Below are 20,377 nucleotides of genomic sequence, written 5' to 3'. Positions count from 1 at the left end.
GCGCGCAGGGCGGGCCTAGGCGGCCGCAGGTGAAGGTAGGGGCCCGGAGCCCCGGGGTGCCCACCCCAGCTGGCGCCCCGCACCCCGCAGCCGCCGCCGGGCTGGAGAAGGCGGCGGGGCCGCGGCGGGCGGGAGGGGGGCTCGCCCGGAGGGTCGGGAGGGGCCGGGGCCGGCCCGGGGGCGGGGCAAGGGGGCGGGGCCCGGGCGCCCCGGTACTTTTCCACCGCAGGGGCCGGGGGCGGGGCCGCCGCCTCCACACCAGCTGAGAGGCCCACACGTGGCGGCTGATGTAACGCCGCCCCCCCGCATCTCGCACCCCGATCATAGCGGACGCACCCCGCTTCGAGGAATCGGGGCGCTCCGGGTGGGGCCGCAGCGGCGCAAGCGACCGCGCCCCTGCCCGCCGGTCCCGGGCCCCCTAGCAGTCGGCCGGCCGCTTCTTAAAGGAGCCGCGCCCCCTTTTGGGCCTGCTCTCCGCAGGCCACGCCCCCCTCGGTCACTCTTAAAGGAGCCGCGTCCCGCTCGCTGACAGCTGCCGCACAAAGCATGGGTTCATTTCTTTGCTGAAACAAGCCTGGTGCTGTGGTCGCTAAGAGATAAAGGCTGGGGTGCGAGCAGTGCAGAAAGAGGGGATTTGCGAGGTTAAAGAGGGAATATTAGAAGGTTGGAGAGTCGTGGGTGAGGGGATTTGTTCTAGGGACTCATGGGCGACACTGAGCATGCCCAAATGTTTACAAGGACCGCAGAGAAAACGCCCCCTTCCTCGGCCTCCTCCGTGACTGCAGTGAGACCCCCTCAGTGCTCAGCCCTGGAGACATGGAGGAATCACACCTCTGCTCTGGAAGATCTCTCCAGCAGGTGGGGAGCCAGACTTGGATACAAGTAACCTTGCCGCAGAGCTACGTGTGATGAGTGTTTTAACTAAATGTCCACAGCATGCGTTGAGGTGCAGGGAAGGTTGACTACAACTGAGAAGGGAGGGGGGAGACTTCTTGAAGATAATTATGTCGGGACAGGGTGTTGTTTTTTGTTTAAGATTTATTTATTTATGCACACAAGAACTGGGGTGCAGGCCAGAGGTGTGCGGTGAGAGGATTCACCAGAGACAGAGTGGGGAACAGAACAGGCAGACTGACTGAAATACACTGCTGAGGGGAGCAGTGGGCGAGTCAGGAGAGATCTCAGCGACACGTGGGTAGCTCCCTGGCCGGGGATCGAACTCGTGCTGCAGTGCCTGCGGATAGCTTCATAAGTTGCGTCTTAACCCCTTGCGCCGCCAGGGAGGCCCATGGGAAAGGTTTTGAAGATGGCTAGCATGATTATACAGATGGAAATGAGGACAAGGGTGCTCCAGGAACAGGGAGCATGGCGACAGGAGTCCTCTGGGAATGCTGAAGAGTTCCACTTGGCCACAGGTGACTATGGGTAGCACACTTGGGCTCCCTAGCAGAACTAAGGAACCTCTTCTCCTCCCACAGCCTTTCCACTCCCTTCATCACAGAGAATGGAGATTATGCATCTTCCTCTATCTTTCTATTAAACTGTGAGGTCCTTGGAGGCCGGGAGAGAGCCTGACACTTTTCAATCCCCAGTGACAACTCCAGAACTTGGTCTAGAGAGACCCCTAAAATCACTTGTCCTGACAGTCCTGTTTAAGTGAGAGGAAAGACGACAGCAATGAAACTGTAGTGGAGGGCTGGGTCCTGTGACTGCCCTGGGTGGATCACAGGCAACTCAAACCCAGCCCATGTTCTCCCTACTCCAAACTTATGGCATTCCCCTCATCCCTGACTCTGAAACAGGCAGCAGCAGAAATCAGAGACCCCTCCTGTTCCTCACCCCCGAATCCCATTCATCACCAAATCTGTGTGTCTCTCTTGTCCCCATCTCTGACCCAGCCTATAGCTAATTGTGTCCCCCACTTCTACGCTCCCTTCCTTCCAGTCCTTTCTCCACACTTAGAACAAAGAAAACCAAAATACAGCCCCCCAAATCCCTCGCCCTGCTAGTCTGTCCTCTTTCATCACTGGCCACATTCTCCCTGGCTCTCTGATCCCCAACCTCAGGGTTTTTCCACATATTACTTCATTTATTTGAATGTCTCTTCCTCTTCCCTTCTTCACTATTGCTGCATTACCTACTTAACTCCATCTTACTCTAAAACATCACTTCCTCAGAGACTCAGAGTGTTAGGGAAAAATGATGTCCTGAGCTAATCCCATACAGACTTTGTGGACTCCACCCCCACTCCAGACTAAAGCCATTAAGACACTGGGAAAGACAAATCCCATCACCACCAAGAGAGGGTGGCTGGGACCTGAGGGTGGACTTAAGCAGCCAGGTTGGGTATAAAAACCAAACACGTGGGCTTTGGGGGGCTCCCTGTCTCTCGCCTCCTGGCTTCAGGGCTCCTGGCTCGCGGCCAGCTCTCAGAGCGCCATTTGGGATTCCTGATCAGCGGATCGGGTAGGACTCATTTAAAAAACTTTGTCTCCCACTTTTCTCCCTGAGCTGTACATTTCCTCATTTCCCCTTCTCTTGTAAATAAACCTTTTATTAACCTTTTGCGTGTGCCTGCAGTAGAGCATTGATAAGTCCTTTTAAGCTCACGGGTGAGGACCCACAGTCAGGCACCCCGTTTTGTATTGGGGTTGCTCTACAACAAGAGGTGCCCTTTTTACTCTTGCTAAGGCCAGGGTTGTAGATTCTCATAAAAAGACGTTCCTCCTTCACACCCCTTCATCTCAGTCTTTAGCCATATACATTGGAGTTTCTGGTTTCATGCTCTCCCCTAGACTGTAAGGTGGGGCGGGGGCAGGGACCCATGAGTTTTTAGTGTCTAACACAGGTCTGGACCAGAGCAAGCCTGCAATAAATATTTGTGGAATAAATAAATCAAGTTGTGGCCAGTCTTAAAAGCCTACTAAGCAATGTAGGCCTTCTCCTGCTGGCTGTGGAGAACCTTTTGGAGGGAATTGGGGTTTTAGGGCTTTGGAAAGACTAATGGATTGAAGGGGAAGAAAGTATGGATGACTTGTAAGAGAATCAAAAATAAAACAGGAACTTCAGAATTTCTAAGGGAAGTATGATGACCATCTTCCATATTGAGAAAACTGAGACTCAGAAAGGTTAAGTAACTGGTGTGAAGTCACATATCTCGTGAGTGGTAGAGAGAATTCCAGTGCTCCACACCCACTCCCCACCCCCTCCCCAGAGCTCCAGCTCTTCCTCACGTTAACCTGACTGACCCATTATCAATGGATGCCTGTATATGAATTAAGGACCTATCTGATGCCTGGGTAATGTGGAGCCTCAATACCTAGAAGGCTGCATGGTGCCTCACAGGCGTTCAGTTGCTACTTTTTGAATGGATGGGTGGGGCCATTTAACAGAAATGACAAAGGCAGGAGAAATGAAAGCTTTATACCAGTCCTGGAAGCTGCCACTGAGCAGTCTTTTCCCCACCCCCTGTGAACTCCCTGGGGGCAAAAACTGGATTTGCATTGGATGCTGGGGGTAACCAGGGTGAGTACTTAAGTTCAAGGATCCTTTCCTCTGTTTATTCACCTAACCGGAGGGCAAAATAATTGCCAACCTATCAAATGACTTGTAATAATGCCACCTGCAGTGATTGACATCATTACTGTCATTATTATTCATTGCCTGAAGAAAACAGCTCTGGGGCAGTCAGATCTCCCATTTGCTGCCTGGAAAGAGGGTTTCAGTGAGTGAGGAGAACTAAGATCTGATCTTGGAAGGGAGTGCACCACCCCTCTTCTCCTGACTGCCCCCAGAAGATCAAAGCTATGAGTGGGAGCCTCTTTAGGAAGATACTTGAGAGTCCATCCTGCCCCTGCCCTGGGGAGAAGGGACTGCAGGAGACCTGTAGTGGCTGGGCAAAGGCCTACATACGGAAGCCAAGAGTTGATTTGCATAGGCAAAGAACTTCTTCCTCATCTCTCTGTAGTCTTCCAGTGACTTCCTGGGCCTGTGGGTAAGAGAGGGCCTTGAGCAGGTGACTGTGGGTGAGACAGAGTCACATATTGATAGAACAGCTTTTGAAATAATCTCTTCTCAGGAAAGTAGGGAAAGCCCCAAAGGAGGGCCCAGCCCTTCCTGAGACCAGGCCCTCACGCCTCTGATCCAGGGTTTTCCTCCCATGAGAGAGTTCTTTGGTGTTTCCTGAAGGTTCAATTCCTCTTCTGTAACTGTTAGGGGGGAAAGGATGTCCTAAAGCTAATTCCATACAGGCTTTGTGGACTCCACCCCCACCCCAGGCCAAAGCCAAAGACACTGGGAACTCCAAATCCCATCACCACCAAAGGAAAGGTGGCTGGGACCTGAGGGTGGGGTTAAGCAGCCAGGTTGGTATAAAGCCAGACACATGGGCTTTGGAGGGGGTCCCCCATTTTGGCTCTCCGCCAGCTCACAGCATCCGGCCAGCTGTGAGAGTGCCTTTGGGTTTCCAGGTCGGTGGATTGGGTAGGACGCATTAAAGACTTTATTTCCCAATTTTCTCCCTGAGTTGTACATTTTCCTTATTTCCTTTTCCCTTGTAAATAAACCTTTTATTAATCTTTTTTGTATGCCTGTAGTGGAGTATTAATAAGTCCCTTGTAAGCGCGCGGGTGAGGACCCACAGCCAGGCACCCCGTTCAATATCGGGGCTGCCCTATAACAACACCTCTCAAAACTACCTTCCTTCCGTGTTGCGTGAGCTTAGCTGTGTACTGCTCTTTCTGTTTGTCTGCTGCCCCTTCTACCTCACCAGCCCCCCATTGCCTTCAGATGAGATCAAATAGATCTTGAGCTGAACTAGACCCCCCCTTTCAGGATTTCAGCCTTGCCCACTTCAATTCCATTTTGCTGACACTTCTCGCAAGCAGAGCACTGTGCTAGGTGCTGGACACAGAGGGGTGAACCAAGCACAGACCTAAGCCCTCAGGGAACTCACTGGTGTGGCTGACAGGCTGCTAAGCAAATAAGTCTAGGAAGAGCTGATATGGGCACCAGTAGAAGTCCGCACAAAACAGAAAGGAGGAAGCTCTGTGTCTCTGCGTCAGGAAAGACTACGGGAAAGCAGTGCCATTTAGCAGGGCCCTAAGAATTTGAGATTTTCACCTGGTGACCAGGGGGGAAGGTGGAGTGGCGGGGACGGCCCGGGCAGGACCAGGGAGGCGTGCCCGCACATGGTATGTTGGGCGTGCCCAGAGCTCATGGTCCAAATTAGTAACATAACAACAAGCCAGCTGCCCTGGAGCCCAAGCTGAATGGCACCAAGATGGGGAAGGACCAGCTGGGTCTGCCTGGCTGGGGCGAGTTTGGGGAGCATGTGCTGATCCAAGCTGACTCCTCTTTAGGGGGAAAGGTTGAAGCCATTCACACAGATGATGAAGGAACTGGACCCTGTCCCAGTTTTGTGTTCATTTTTTATCTTGTATAGAATTGGGCATCTGGAGAGTCAAAAATAGACCTTTGCCCATTGGGACAGGAAGCCTGGAGACCAAGGGATCCAGGGGAAGGGTTGGGAGAAATGCTAGGGAGCAGCTGGGTGGAGGGAGGGTCATCCAGAAAGGAGCAGGATGGGAAAATGGCTGCGTCGAGGGGCCAACAGGGTGGGAGGGAAGCGGGACTTGCCAGCTTGTGGTCTGTTCTACTTGTTCTGGATGGCCCTGAAGGCTCCACGCATCCTGCCCCTGCCTCTGGGCCCAGGGCCTCAGGTTGCTCTCTGTTCTCTCCATAGCTCTTGAAGTCTGTGTTCTGAAAAGTGCTGGAAGCAAAGCCTGTGAGTGTGGTCCCAGACTCCAGAGCCCCCAACCCACTGCCGCCATGGTAGGAAAAGGTGCCAAAGGGATGCTGGTAAGTATGGGGACCAGATGTGGGAGGAAGGGGGATCCTGAGTGCTGACCCTCTGGGACCTCTGCCAGGGGCTCATCACAACAGGAGGGTCCAGGAGACTCCATGGAGGCCCAAGTCTGGTACTGCCAGAGCTCCTGAATGCCAGAGTAGCCCCAGTTCCTGGCAGCAGCCCCTCATCCTCCAGCCCCTTATCTGTGGTGGGGCAGAAGAGAAGGTGTTGAGGACCACGCATGTAAGCCAGTGGCACTTGGGCTGTGGTAATGTGTGGTTTCTATCACGCAGATATGGTTTCTGTCACGCAGATATGTAGCAAGTGGTCAGCCCTCATCCCCCAGGTCACCTGGCGCCGCCAAGCCCACAATGGGGCAGGTTCTGCCCGGGAGCCTGCAGAGACATGCCAGGAGGCGGGAGGCTCGTTTCCATCCTGTCACAGCAGATACCCTGGGGAGGAGGCCACGGCTTGTCCTGCCGGGGGGATGGCAGCAGGGCAAAGCTGGCACGTGGGCCCCCCATTGCTGTAAGCAGTGCTCAGTGTGTGCTGGTCAAGGAGTCCTCAGAACCTGCCTGGTGTTTCTCTACTTCTCTGGTTCCTTCTCACTCTGAAAAGTAACAAAGAACATTTCATTCTGTATCTTCTCCTGAAGCCTGTCTGCAAACCTCCCTGTCCCCCATCCCCAAGCCCTGACCCTTCCTTGCCCTCTGCCTCAGCACAAGGAGAGGTAAGGGTGAGGTGGAGTGAGAAGCCGAGGGCAAGAGCAGGGCCCGGGTAGAGCTGCAAGGAACCAGGGAAAAGGTGCCAGGTTGCACCCCAAGCGCAGCGGTTCTATTTCTTCCTTCAGGGTCTTACCCAGGGACAAGCTGGAAGGGGCACCTGCCGGGGGAGGAAGCCAGTGACTGAGGGTGGCCCCTCTCTTGCTCCTCCCGTGGCCTCACCCCTCTCAGAGAAGCCTTGACATTGGTGCGGCCTGTCGGCCTGTCACAGGAGGTGGGGGTGGCTCTGCCCCTTCCTTCTTGGAGATCCTGCCCCCCTCTGAGCCATGTGCCCCCTGGCTGCTCTTCTTTCTCTGGAGTGACCCTGAAAGGACTGTGGTGGGCGGGCTGGAGAGATATGGGCCCCACGTGGGCAGTGCTGAGAGGATGAATCACAGGGTCCCAGAGTTCCTGCTGGAGCCCAGCTTCCCGGCCTGCGCTCTGCCGCCGCCAGCCCGCCGTCTGTGGAAGGGAGCGCTGCCTTGGGACTGCTGTTCCCAGCACCAGGATGTGCCTAAAGATAGCAGGGGCTCCGCTTCCTCGTGCCCTCTGCCCTCTAGTTCTGACCGCGGCAGTGTTTGAGGCTTATAGCCTCTGTCCCCTGGGCACCCCCAGTGGTGGCTGGAGATTCTATTCCTGCCTATTTTTTCAGTTCTGCTGAGGACGTTGGGCTACTCTATTCTTGGGCCCCAGTTTGGAACTGAAGCCACCTCCACTCAGGGCTTGTCTCTAGGGTGCAGACTGAGGGGTGCCCTTCCTCCCTGACAACCCCAGCAGCTAAGTGGCACTAGCCTGGGTGCCACGTCCCCTTAAGGGCAAATGGCTAAGGACAGCCCTCCAGACCCCATCTCTGCAGCTGTGGTGGGGCAGAAGAGAGGTTGTTGAGGACCATGCATGTAAGCCAGTGGCACTTGGGCTGTCATATTGTGTGGTTTCTGTCACGCAGATATGTAGCAAATGGGCAGTAGGTGCCTCCTTGGGGCCCTCGCTGCCTCCCTGTTGACCTTAGGCATGTTATAAGGACTTAGGCCTCTTGTGTCTCTTTAGTGTTGACAGACGCCGTGTGTTATCCTTGGGGCCTCCGCAGGACCCTTCGTTTGGCTGGTGCTCTGTGGTGGAGCAAGCCACTTCCCACACGTGCCCAGGCCCACATGCCTGCTGCACACGCCCCTCCTCAACCCGCGGCCAAGATGGTCTCTGCCTGGCCAGCTCAACTGCCTCCCTCACGCCTCAGCAGCCTTGCAATAGCCCAGTTGGCCAGGGTGCCTTCAAGCCTGGGAGCAGCTGGGATGCTTGGGGGCACTGGGGTGGGTGAGGTGGTCCTTTCAGGGAGACATAGTGCCCCATAGTGTACACTGTGGGGCAGGACTGTCTGGACCTCCAGGGATCTGGAAAAGTGGAACCCAGGACAGGAAGCAAGAGAGCCTCCCTGGGCCAGCCTTAATTGCATGGCTGCAACCAAGCTCACAAGCTGCCACACCCCTTCCTTCCCCTGTGCTGCTCCTCCCTCACACAGCATCTTGGGCAGTAGATGCCCTGATGAGCCCTGTTGGCGTCACCCCTTGTCTCTGTGCACTCTGGTTGCTTCTATACTGGGGAACCTCATGATAAACAAAGGCAGAGTCACCCAAGTAGGACCCTGAGTGCCTAAGCATCTCAGTCCTCCCAGAAATCTGTGCAAGCCCCAGAGGCTGCCTGGGGCTGCCCCACCCTGATCCTGTCTGGTATGCGTTGACAAGAGGGTTTGGATACCTCTTATCTGCACAGGATCTGGCACACAGTGGGTGCTCATCCAGCCCAGGTCCTGGCATGCAGCAAAAGCTCAACTGGTATAGGCTTGGCACACACTGGGCACTCACCAAACAAAGGCCTGGCACACATTGGACACTCCCTTGGTAGAAAGCTCGTCACCTGCTAGGCACTCACCTAGCACTGGTCCCAGCATGTGGCAAACACTCGACTAGTACCAACTTGGTGCGCACTGGGTGCTCCCTTACCTAGAGCTTGTTGCACAGTGGGCCCTCAGCTGGTGCAAGCCAGGCATACCATGGGTGCTCACCCTGCTCAGAGCTGGGTACACAGTGGAATTGTCCGATTCCAGTCATCCTCACCTGGCACAGATTTTGGCATACATGGTCACCATTGCAGGACCATGGGGGCTTCCCAGTGTGGGACTGACACACAGTGGGTGCTCTCTTAACAAAGAGCCTAGCATAGACTACGAGCTCCCTGCATTAGACTTGGCATATAGTGGGCATTTGCTAATATAGGTCCCGGGGTGCCACTGTAGGTGTTTTCCTAACACAGGATGTGACACACAGTAGGTATTCTAGCTCAGGGACTGGCACACAGTGGGAATGCTTTATATAAAGCCTAGCATAGAGGAGGTGTTCTCCTGGCCAGGACAACTCAGACCATTTAGCCAAGACTCAAATGATCAACTAAGTGCTCCTAGATGACCCTAAATGTGCAGCCACCCCCACCCCAGTGAAGTAGACAACATCTACATCCAGAGGAAAGGCCTGATCTTCCTCAGGCTTTCTCTCTGGACCTAAGATCCTGGTCTCCCTTTCCCTTGGTCTTCTTCCCCTCCACACCGTCCCCGCAGCCCACCTCCCCAGTCCTGTACCCTGCTCTCCCCTCACACGGCTTCCCTATAGTCCCTTACCCCCAGCACATCTCAGTCCTAGCTCAGCAGGAGCTTTCCTCAGAGCCACAGGGCACAGCAAAGCCCCTAGACTCCTCGCCCCTCTGGAAGTGTGCCCACTCTTATTAGGAAAAGTCAGAGCAGGAGCTGGAGGAGTCGGTCTCCCTGAGTGGGGCTGGAGCAGCTGGATCCCACTAATGAGGCCTCATTACGGCCAGGGCCCAGCTGGGCTGCTGCCGCCTCCTGTCCCCATGGCCAGAGCCAGAGAAAGCCGTCCAGCCAGGGCTGCCTGTTCTGGGCACCCAGCCCAGGCCAGGGCAGCCAAAGCCCAGAGCCCACCCTGGGTGGAAGTGAGCATTTGGGCATCATGGGTGACTGGGCCTTCCTGAAGCCAGTGGCCCAGCCAGTGCCTTGGCCCTCAGTCTGTGCCCACAGGAAGTCAGCGGAGCGTGTCTGGGGACCTGACTGCATGAGGCTGGCCCAGGAGCTGCTGAGTCAGTAGGGTCTGAGGCCATTCCTAGGAGACTTGCATGAGCCAAAATGGTCCCCATTTTCCCCCCCAAATGGGGCTAGTAACACACCTACCTAAAGGAGTGGTTGGAAGGATTCAATGAACATATATGCATGTGTGTTTCTATGTCTATGTGTGTATACAACACACACACAAAGCATTTAGGGCAATGTCTCACTTGTAGGAAGCACTTGGTGCCTATTATTGCATTACTATTACTAACGCCCATTAAATTCAGGGGTGGGTGGATACTGTCTCCATTTCAGAGATAAAGAAACTGACCAGACATACTGTGTGGCCTGCCGAAGGTCATATGTGGCAAGATACTGGCAGAGCTGGGGTTTGAACCCATCAGGCCTGTCTGACTCTGAAGTCTTTATTTTACCCCTTTTTTTTAAAATGTCATCCACCATTTTCCTTTGGGGTCACCACGATGACGACCTCTCAGGAAAGCAGTTCTCTGCAGCAGAATGCACACGTGCTTCCACTTGAGGCGTGTTTACTTAGACCCTACCTCAGGCCAGGCCATCTGCCGACCTCTCACTTTCCCAAGGGAAAATGCTTTCCCGGGACCAGGCCCCTCCACCCACCTCCCCTCCATGGCCACTGTTTTGTGTCATCTCAACATCTGCGGGAGACTGACCAGCGTGTGTGGCCTCCAAGAAGGGGGATTGGATGGACATGGGTGACATCCCACTCCGGTCATGGTGACACAAGCTGGGCTGCCCCCGCCCCACGGCACATGTCCCCAGAGAGAGCACCTCAGGCTCCGGGCAATGCAGTTCAAATAGCCCAGGGTCTATGTCTGGACCCCAGGGTGACCACCCTCTAGGCTAAGGCCAACTTTCTTCACGCGGGTCACAGTGCTGTTCTCCAGACTAGAGCTTTCTGGCGCTGTCAGCCGCATTCTCCTGTTGGGGATGACATTCCCCCAGGCCCTATGTCCCCCAGGCCATACCACTCTGGGAAATCTGAGATGCTTGGGGGAGTGCTCTGTGGGCTGCACCCCCTCCTCCCTGCCCCTCACCACCTCCAGCGCTCAGTGGCACCCAGCCACCTGCCAGGAGTCCACCCAGCTCCGGAGGCCCAGCCCTGGCAGGAGAGGAGCCACCCTCTCCCTCGCTCCCATGCTCCCTCTGCCTCACTCTGTGGTTGTGAGCGCGTGTGTTTTTTGTTCCAATAACTTGCTGGGAACAAGGAAAAAAACACAACAAACCCCACGCCTCGCTCTCGCTCTGAGCACCGGCCTGGGCGGCAAGGGGACTGGCCCGAGGGGGAGGGCCAGGGGAGGGCCAGGCCGGCCGAGCCTCGGGAGGAGATGAGGTGAAAGTAATGGACGCTGCCCAGCCGGCAGTGGCGGCAGGGGATGCGGCAGTGTCCCTGGAGCTGGCAGAGGTGTGAATGAGCCGTGGAGACACGCGGGCTCCCGGTTGGCTCTGAGTGCTCACCCCTCACCCCGGGAAGGCCGGGATGGCTGCAGCTCGTGGGCCTGGGGTCCCCTCCTCCCCAGAGCAGGTCAGTCACCTTCCAGAAGGTCGAGCCCCCTCCCTGGTGCCAGGCAGGCCGGGAGGCTGGGCTGGGGGTGGGGAGAGGGGCTGAGTGGTCCGTGCCAGGGAGGGGCAGGCACAGGCAGTGAGCCAGCGAGACAGACACCAGCAAAAGTGACCCAGAAAGTTGTAACTGTGCAAAGGAGTGCAGGAAGAGTTAGCTGTGCGGTGGGGGTGCAGGGGAGGAGAGTGGGGGTGTGAGGGCTCCCCCAGCCCAAGGACCTGCTGAGAATCTGCTCAGTGTATCAAAGCTGCATTGTCCTGGCTCCCGGGGAGACGGGCCGGAGGTGCCCAGGAATTGTACTAATCAATACAGCCCCATTGTCTGTGCCACAGCAGTTACTCCTATGGGGAGAGTGGGTGAGGGGGCAGCGGAACGTGGTACAGGGGCTCGGTGGTGAGGGTGGGGGAAGGGGACGGGTGAGAGTCTCGGCTGGAAGGAGCGAGACCCCACAGAACATTGGCCAGTGTTGGGGCAAGTGCCCAGGTGGCGTGGGCCCCCGCATCCCTGGAAGCTGGGGACAGCAGGGATGTCAGACACAATGAGGCTGATGGCAACGAGGATGAGGGGGCCAGGAAAGCCACCCACCTCTCCTGTAGGGCATCCTGACTTGACCTTCAGAAGGCAAGAGAAGGAAAGTGCACCGGGAGTCGCGGGTTGAGTTTGGGAGAAGCATCAAGCAGGGGTGCCCTGAAACCTCAAGACTGCTAGGGCCAGAAACCAAAGTCACTTCCCAGAGCACCAGCCTGCTGCCAGCCGACTAGGGTAGAGACAGCCCATGACCGCTGCAGCGAGGGGCAGGGCTCCTGGCTTCTCCAGGGCAAAAGCAGGCCCACCCAACGTCTCCCATCATGGTCCCCAGGGCCTGGGGCGAAGCCTGGCGTGCCTGGGGGATGCAGCTTCTGTGCTTCATCCGCAGTGTTGGCATCAGGGCTCTGGCATAAAACAGCATGGGGCATGCCCTGCTATAGGAAGGCCTGAGCTCCTACAGGTGCCCAGAGGCCGCTCTGAGGTTGTCAGAGTGGGGAGCACTAGTAGCCCCTGTGTGCTTCTTAGACCCGGGGAGGTCCTCCCACCCTGGCCCTGACTCCCCCACGTCAGGAGGAGCGAGCCGGTGGAATGCAGGCCAGGTGCTACCTAACGCCAGTCTAGACCCTGGACTGATGGGAGAGAACTTGGGAGAACAGGAACTGAAGGGGTGGAGGGGTGTCCCAAGGCAACCACAGTTTACTCTAATGGCTGTTCTGCCTGCTGAATTCCCCGCTGGGGCTCAGAGAAAGTCGCCAATGATCTGGATTTGGCTCAAGGTCAGTCTGGGATGTGGGGTCTTGCTCGTTCTCCTCCATAAAGTTTGTCTTGGATGGGACTTCATCCCATGAGCAAACCCTGGGGCTGCAGAGTCCTGAGCGAGAAGGCTGCTGGATCCCAGAGGGGCGCCCCCAGCCAGGGCAGCTCCAGGATTCCTCCGTGTCCAGAGAGAGCAGGAGGAGGGAGCTCACAATTCACAAAAATAGCCAGGGGACACGGATCCGGGAGGGGCGGGGGTCAGCAGCTGGCGCAGTCAGAGAGAGCCAGGCTAGAAATCTGGGTTCTGCGTCTGTGATGAAGACGGGAGAGGCTCCATCCTGAGGGGGGGTGGCCCATTTGGAGAGCAGGCTTTGCAGCTCTGTTTCCTCTTTACACTCTACTGTGCTTTCCATTTTTTGTGTGTGATAAGCTTATAATGCTCTTGTAATCAGAAAAAAAAATACAAAACCACCTTTGAACAGGCAATCCAGAAAGCCTGTGGGAAATGCAGGGGGTGTCAGAAATGGCAAGTTCCGGACAAGGAGGAACCAGACTGCTGGGTGGGTCCAGGTTGCCCAGCGTCTTCATCTACCAGATCCCTCGGCGTTTTCTAGCCTGGCCCCTGATTTCGTAGGTGAGGCTGCTGAGAGGCTGAGAGTGGAAGTGACGTGTGCAGGCTCACTGGAGGAGCAGGCTCTAGAAGCCCTGCCCCGGCATAGTGGGAGCTCCAGATTCGGCCCTCAGAGCTGAGTAGCCCTAATTCCAGGAGTTCCTCTGGGGCAGTGAACAAGCCCGGCAGAGGGGGAAAGGCGAAGGACTTATATAAGCGATACTGGTCATCAGGGCTCACCCAGACAGGGCGGGAGTGGGAGGGGGTGGCTCTCCTAAGAATGGCCGCAAGTCTTGCGTGGGGATGGACACTGCTGTCTCCAGTGGCTTTCGGGAAAGGGGCGTCTGTGGGTCTGTGTACCTCAGGGGTCATGGGAGATGGTCAGCCAGTTCACCCTGCTCTCGCAGGGAAGGAGAGCCCCTCCGCCTTCATGCTGCCCAGCCCGGTGGAGCTCTGGCACAGGACAGGGCGGTCTCCAATCCAGAGACCAGCCCGTCATGGGGAGTCAGAGGTGAGGGTGGGGCTGTCTGTAAACCTGGGGAGGAGAGACTGACCCAGAGGGCTCCAGACCACTGTAGTTTAATTTTCCACCTAAGTGTGAGCAAGGGAAGGAGGGAGAGGGTGAGAGGCAGACTGTGGGTGATGGGCCATCGGCAGCAGAAGCCTGGAGCTCATCCAGCCCACAGGGCTGAGCTGGGTTAAGCAGACGGGTTGCCAGTCTGGGTCAAACTGTGAGCACAAAGGGGTTCTTTCGTGGCTACTGCAGAGCTAACGACCCCTGCAAGAACAGCTCATATCGGTGACTTACCCAGCAGATCAAGAAGACAAGAGACTTAGAACAGGGAAGGTTATGCAAGGAGGAAAAAAAAAAAAGCTATGTAACATTGAAAAGGCCTCCAGCCATGGGCTCAGCTGCCCAGTGAGGAAGCGGAGGGGAGCCCCCAGGGAGGGTGGGCTAGCGATGGAAGAGAATTGGAGCCCCCAGGAAGCCCACAGCACATTTGGAGGCCCCTGGGGAAAGTAGGTGTCCTCTGCCCTCCTGAGAGCTAAGGCCTAGGCAGCCAAGCTGCCTGTGCGAGCCTCTCACCGCGGGCTCCCACGGGCCACCCCAGCCACGGCTCCTGCAGTCAGCGCAATGGCCTGAGACCAGGCGCCCAGGAGCAGAAGGTGGCGCAGCTTCAGCACCACTTGCCAGGTGTCACTTCATTGACCTCCAGCACCTTCTGCACAGCAGACCTCTAGTGTCGGCAACTTCCTCCCAGAGCCCAGTCACCAAACGGTCCATCCCCGTCTGGGGAGTGCTCAGCCCACCTGGCTAGCACCTGGCTCAGGGGTGTGCCGCCCATCATCTGGCCCATGGGTCCAGTCAGGTCCCCTGGGGCATGTGGCAGGGGCTTCATCTCCCTCCCTGCCCCACTCATGCCAGGGATGGGGCAGACCTCTGAGATCCAAGTCTGGTTCTGGTGCGCTTGCGGGGACAGAGGTATCTGTCCCTGTTGCTGCCGGAGCCAGGAGAGAGGTCTCAGATGTCAAGCTTTGGGGACCTCTGTGCAAGGAGCCTTGCTTGCCCTCGGCCTACCCACGAGGCACCCTGGACCCGGGGTTGCCCCCTTAACAGCTTAACCCCTGCTCCGCGACCCCGCCCACATCCTCTGCAGCTGCCACAATCCCCCATTGTGCCCCTAAGTAAACAAGCCTCAGACAGAATAAAACTGTTATTGTGAAGTCCACGAACAGGAGGTCTCTGGCTGGGATTTGTTTGGGAATAGATAAACCACCCCAAATCGACCTCACACCCTCTGAAAAAATGCCCACTGGACCCTGCAGTATTCCTAGGCTGCCCCAAAGAAGGCCCGGGGGTGGTGACAGGCTTGGGCAGGACTCAGGGCACTGTGACAGGGCACACTTGGGCTTGAGCCACCCTCTCCCAGAACCAAGTTGACCTTCAAGCCCTTTCATCCTGGAAGCCTCCCCTGACTCACCCTCACCCCACCCCATCTCTTATCCTCTTTCTGTGCTCATGTAACATGAGAAATCCCCCTTTGTGGTCAGTGACGCTGCCATTAAGAATTATGTACCTTTTATTTCATGGATGGCTTGCTCGCCCACTGGACTTCAAGTTCTGAGGGACTGGGGTGTCTGTCTTCACTGCTGCGTTCCCAGTGCTGGGTGGGGGCCCAGCACACAGTAGGTTTCTGTAAATCTCAAGGTTGCATGTATGAATGAATTTGCTCTGAGTGCTCCTTGAAGGGACCTATGGTTTCTGGTGCTTTATCTTCACTCCTTCAGCCCCCCGAGGGTGAAAGGGTGAGCGTCTGCGTTGGGGGCAGTGCTGGATTGGGTGTGCCGGACGATCTCTCCACAGGGTCACTGCTGGACTGCCTGGGGTGCACAAGCCCAGAGAGGCCAAAACATGCCCCCCATGGGAGCAGGGGCGGCATGCTGGGGCTTCCACCAGGCGCTGGGTCCTCCTGGTCTTTATCCCAAAGGGCCTCTCCAGAAGGCCGTGGATCGAGGCCATTCCTCCCCTCTGTGGTTGCTGCCCACTGTCGGTCTGATGGCATTTCAGAGCCAGCCTCTTTGTTTGCCGGCCAGCGTGACTCTTGTCCTTCAACATTTCTCCTTAGGCCGAGGGTCAGCGTCACTACAGCATGGTCCCTTGGAGGCCATGCTGCTGTGACCCAGGTCACCTCTAGGGTCTTCTGTCCAGTTCTGTCTGGAGAACATCCCATATCTAGGAGGCTCTCTGTCACCCAGGAACTGTATGTTTCTTGGGGGTCCCGATATCTTTTAGGGACCCTTCTGAACCCCTTGGCTCTGGCTCTGGTGCCTGATCTCCTGCTGCCCTGGGAGGGGGTGGAAGGGGCTTGGTGCAAGGAAAGAGTGTTGAGCCAGTTCCAACTTCGGGGTTGGTGTTCTGAAAGGGGCTGCCCTCAACAGGGCCTCAGGCCACCCAGTTCAGCTCTGCAGCGCCCCCAAACAGGTCCAGTATCCTTCCCTGGGGGCAAATGCCCTCATCTGCCTCTCCGGCCCAGCCCCGCCCCCTCATCTGCAGCCCACCCTCTCTCAGCTGAGACCCTTTTCCGGGCCACGCCCTCTCTTTCCCCTAGCAGTCTGCCCTCCAACTTTGGCCTGGTGCCTACAACTCTGGCTCCTCTCCCCACCCACAGCCAGTACCACCCAGCCCAGGTCAGCTCCCCTGGGACCCTTCCCCAGCTATGGGCAATACAGATGACTCCCCTGGGTCCCCCATCCTAAGCCCCAGAATGCAAGCCCTCCAGGTCTGGCCCACTCTCCTGGCCCTCCTCCCCCCACCCCACAGCTCTGCCCACCCTGTGCCCCCAGAAAGAAGCCTGCAGCTGGGGGAGGGGTCAGCCGCCTGCCCGTGGGCAGCGTGCTCAGCCTGGCGATGTGGTAGGCGGCGGGTGGGGGGGCTGTCTGGACACAGGCCCCTTTGTGCCCAGCCTGACTTGGCTGCTTGGTGCAGGGAAAGGGTGCATTCACACTTAGAAGGGGATTTGCTGAGCCAATTCCAACTGTGGGGTTGGTGTTCTGAAAGGGGCTGCCCTCAACAGGGCCTCTGGCCACCCAGCCCAGCCCTGCAGCGCCCCCAAGCAGGTCCAGCTCCTCACCCAGAGGGGACAGGGGAGGCTTTGGAAGGGCTGGGGCTGGGGAGCTCTTGGGGCTAGATTCTTCTTGGTGTTCCGCCTCTCGGATGCTGCTAACGGTGCCTCAGGTGGGCCGGTGCACCTGGCCCGGGGCGCTGGGGGGCTAGTGAGGGAGGCCACGCTTGCCGCCCTCTGGCAGGGGCTCCTCCCCTTTCCTTTCCCCTGCCAAGCTGCCTGTGCTCCTGCCAGCCAAGGGGAAGACAGGGGGCAGGGGAGGGATTGGAGGGTCCATGGTTTGCCCTCTGGGGGAGGTCCCGAGGGTCAGGCACGGGAGCACAAATGCCTTGCTGATGGTGGCTTCTCTCCTGTCCCCACAGAATGGTGCTGTGCCCAGCGAGGCCACCAAGAGGGACCAGAACCTCAAACGGGGCAACTGGGGCAACCAGATCGAGTTTGTACTGACGAGCGTGGGCTATGCCGTGGGCCTGGGCAATGTCTGGCGCTTCCCATACCTCTGCTATCGCAACGGGGGAGGTACCCAGTGGGCACAGGGCAGGGACCACCCACTGGGATACAGCCCACCCACCAGGGCCTGGGCTGCCCCCTTCCTGGCACAGACCCCACTCCAGACAGGCTGGCCTCTGGCCCTGATCTCCTTTGCTCCCGGCCCTGGCATAGGTACCCTTTACCTGAGGCACAGACCACCCCTGACAGGCTGCTGTTTGGGCCTGAGCCTGCCAGCCTGCTCCCATGAGGCTAGGGGGGTAGAGGAAAGCACCCCGACCTCTTGAGGTTGTCTGCCTTATCCTCTACTGTTTTAACAGCACCCCAGTACCCACACAAATGGTTAGGGGACATTTGAGTATCCCAGGGGTTTATGTATGTGAAATGGCGTGGCTAAGCCATCAAATCCCACCAAATGTGGAGTCTTCTGGGGCCTGAGTTCTGCTCAGAGCAGACTTCTGGGAGCCTCTGTCAAGTTCGAAGACAGGCTGTGGGGGTGTGCCTCAGACCCCGGCTCCTGCTCAATGCATGGCACACCCTCCTCCAGTCCTAGCCAATTGCAGAGGTTTTGCTGTTGGGCTCTGAGCAGGAAAAGGGTGGGATCCCCCAAACCCACCTCTGAGCCAGACCTCTCCCTGCCTGCCAGGCGCCTTCATGTTCCCCTACTTCATCATGCTGATATTCTGCGGGATCCCCCTCTTCTTCATGGAGCTCTCCTTCGGCCAGTTTGCAAGTCAGGGCTGCCTGGGGGTCTGGAGGATCAGCCCCATGTTCAAAGGTGAGGCCTGGGTGGGGTACACACATACAGGCCTCTGGGGGCCAGGCTGACCCACCCATCTGTACAAACACTGCCAGCCCCATGGAGCCCTGGTGCTGACCCCAGGCCCACATCAGAGGCCAAGGCGATGGACACACGCCGGGATCCTTGTTTTCTTGCTCTCCGTCCTCCTCTTCCACCACGTGTATACACAAAGCCCCTCTGCTCGCCCCTGCCAAGGCCTTGACCTGTCTCTTCCGTGGCCTTCCCTGAAAGCCTATCCCTTGGGCCCTTTGACATTATCCGGGCCTCCTTCAGGCATGTGTGAGCTGTTGTCCGCCCCGCCCACCCCCCAGGTGTAGGCTATGGCATGATGGTGGTGTCTACGTACATCGGCATCTACTACAACGTGGTCATCTGCATCGCCTTCTACTACTTCTTCTCGTCCATGACGCACGTGCTGCCCTGGGCCTACTGCAATAACCCCTGGAATACGCAGGACTGCGCCGGGGTGCTGGATGCCTCCAACCTCACCAATGGCTCCCGGCCCCCCGCCCTGCCCAGCAACCTCTCCCACTTGCTTAACCACACCCTGCAGAGGACCAGCCCCAGCGAAGAGTACTGGAGGTAAGGCCCCCACCAGACCTGTGCTGGGGGACGCAGCCCCCGCAGGCTAGGCAGAGGTCAGGCCCGGAGGGGCGCAGAGGTTTGGGTAGAGGCACAAAGAGCTCACAGCGTGGTTCAAGGCAAGAGGCTGACACCCTAGGGAGCAATGGCAGGCAGGATGCTGAGTTGGGGAGTCCTTACAAAGTAGCAGTGAAGGAGGGCTTCAGCTGTCAGGCAGGTCCGCAGGGAGAGTCAGGGAAACGTGGCTTGAATCCTGGTGAGGAGAACAGTGTGAGCAAAGGCCTTGGGACCCAGATGAGCAGAGGCCAGTCCTGAGACTCGGGGAAATCTGTTCTGATGGGAGAAGCAGGTGTTTAGGGCGCTCATACCACAAGATGGTCTGGAGGGGCCCTGGCCTTCTTGGAGAACGTACCAGAATGGGCTTAGCCTGGCTGCGTGGTGCACGAGGAGCTGCTGCGTGGTAGACAGCCCGAGGTGAGAGGGACAGGGGCCTGGGAATATTTGAAGTCAAGGCAGGTCAGCATCTCCTAAGCTGGTTCCTGGGGCTCAAACCCCTCATGACCAATCCCCCCTGGGTCAACCTCTGTGCAGACCTAGCGTCATTCCAACATGGGGCTCACGGTATAGACAACAGAGCATTCGCCCGTGAGGAGTGAGCAGGTCGCCTCCAGGCATGCTCAGTCACTCAGCCCCAGGACACCTCATTTCTTGAGCACCTTGTAGGTGCTGGACATTGCACTCAGGGGTGAGGCCGAGCAGGAGACACCACCTCACATCCGGGGGAGAACTGAGCTAATATCTACTACACCCCAGGCCTAGTGTGGTTTGGGCAACTTGAACTAGGCTGGGGACGAACCTTCCTGGAAGCTCGCAAAAGCACAGCCTCCCCACCCCCACTCCCAACTGCATTCCCACTCACTTGGGGACCTTCTGTCCGGGGAACCCAGGCTGGTGGGACCACCCAGAGCAAAACTCTGATTTTATCCAGAGCAGTCAGAGGGCAAGAGCCCTCTGATGGGGTGGGGTGCCCACTGGGTGGCCAAATTCTGTTCCTCAGCACAGGCTGGAGCGTAACCCGCCCCTGTCCCAGGCAGGATGCCTTTCCTGCAGGATGGCTCCCTGCTGCCCCCTCCTGGAGAGCCTGGGGAAATGGCCCAGCGAGGGCTGCCCAGGCTGACTTCAGCAAGGCAGTGGAGGGAAGGAGCGAGCCAGTTTCTGGCCACCTACTGTGTGCCAGCCGTGCTATCTCTTATAGTTCCTAGTTCTCAGATTCGGAGACTGACGTGCAGAGGATAAGGAGCTGGGCCGCAATGGAGGCGCCCATGTTGGTCTCTCTTGCCCCACAGTCCTCCCCTTCCGCATCCGCCTTCCTAATCTTGTTTCGCAGCCTCTGTGTGCTGGCCCCCTTCTTGCTCCAAGGTCCCAAGCTCGGGACCTTGCTGTGCTCTCTCACCTCCACAGCCTCCATGTTCCCAGCACAGCGCGTAACACCCAGGGAGACTTGGACCCCAGCACCCCTCTCCCAGGGTCTGCTTGGCAGCTCTGGGGCCACACAGACCCTGCTCGTTTTACAAGTTCTGTGGTCTTGGGAGGTCACCCGGCCGCTCTAAGTCTCATACACTGGTGGTGGCTACGGCACCTTGCTTATTGTTATCAAGATGACATGAGG

At 57.5% G+C, this 20,377-nt stretch overlaps 1 protein-coding gene across 5 annotated transcripts in view; it reads left to right on the top strand.

Annotated features, from left to right (window-relative positions):
• Window positions 1-20,377, top strand: part of SLC6A9 (solute carrier family 6 member 9) — a 48,210-nt gene that overhangs the window by 18,370 nt on the left and 9,463 nt on the right. For 3 of the 5 annotated variants that reach the window (XM_054690983.1, XM_037498307.2, XM_037498309.1), the window contains exons 2-5: window positions 5,744-5,859; window positions 17,198-17,354; window positions 17,971-18,102; window positions 18,438-18,708. In XM_054690983.1, coding sequence (XP_054546958.1) covers window positions 5,830-5,859; window positions 17,198-17,354; window positions 17,971-18,102; window positions 18,438-18,708 — 590 coding nt within the window. In that variant the 5' untranslated portion in view covers window positions 5,744-5,829. Of the gene's footprint in view, window positions 1-487; window positions 859-5,743; window positions 5,860-17,197; window positions 17,355-17,970; window positions 18,103-18,437; window positions 18,709-20,377 lie in introns of those variants that run through there. The other 2 variants (XM_037498308.2, XM_037498310.1) reach the window with 2 other exon arrangements.

This window comes from Talpa occidentalis, unplaced genomic scaffold (assembly GCF_014898055.3).
Source record: "Talpa occidentalis isolate TD23 unplaced genomic scaffold, MPIMG_talOcc4v2.1 talOcc4.9, whole genome shotgun sequence".
Classification (NCBI taxonomy): Eukaryota; Metazoa; Chordata; class Mammalia; order Eulipotyphla; family Talpidae; genus Talpa; species Talpa occidentalis.
This window is presented reverse-complemented; position numbering and strand designations above follow the sequence as displayed.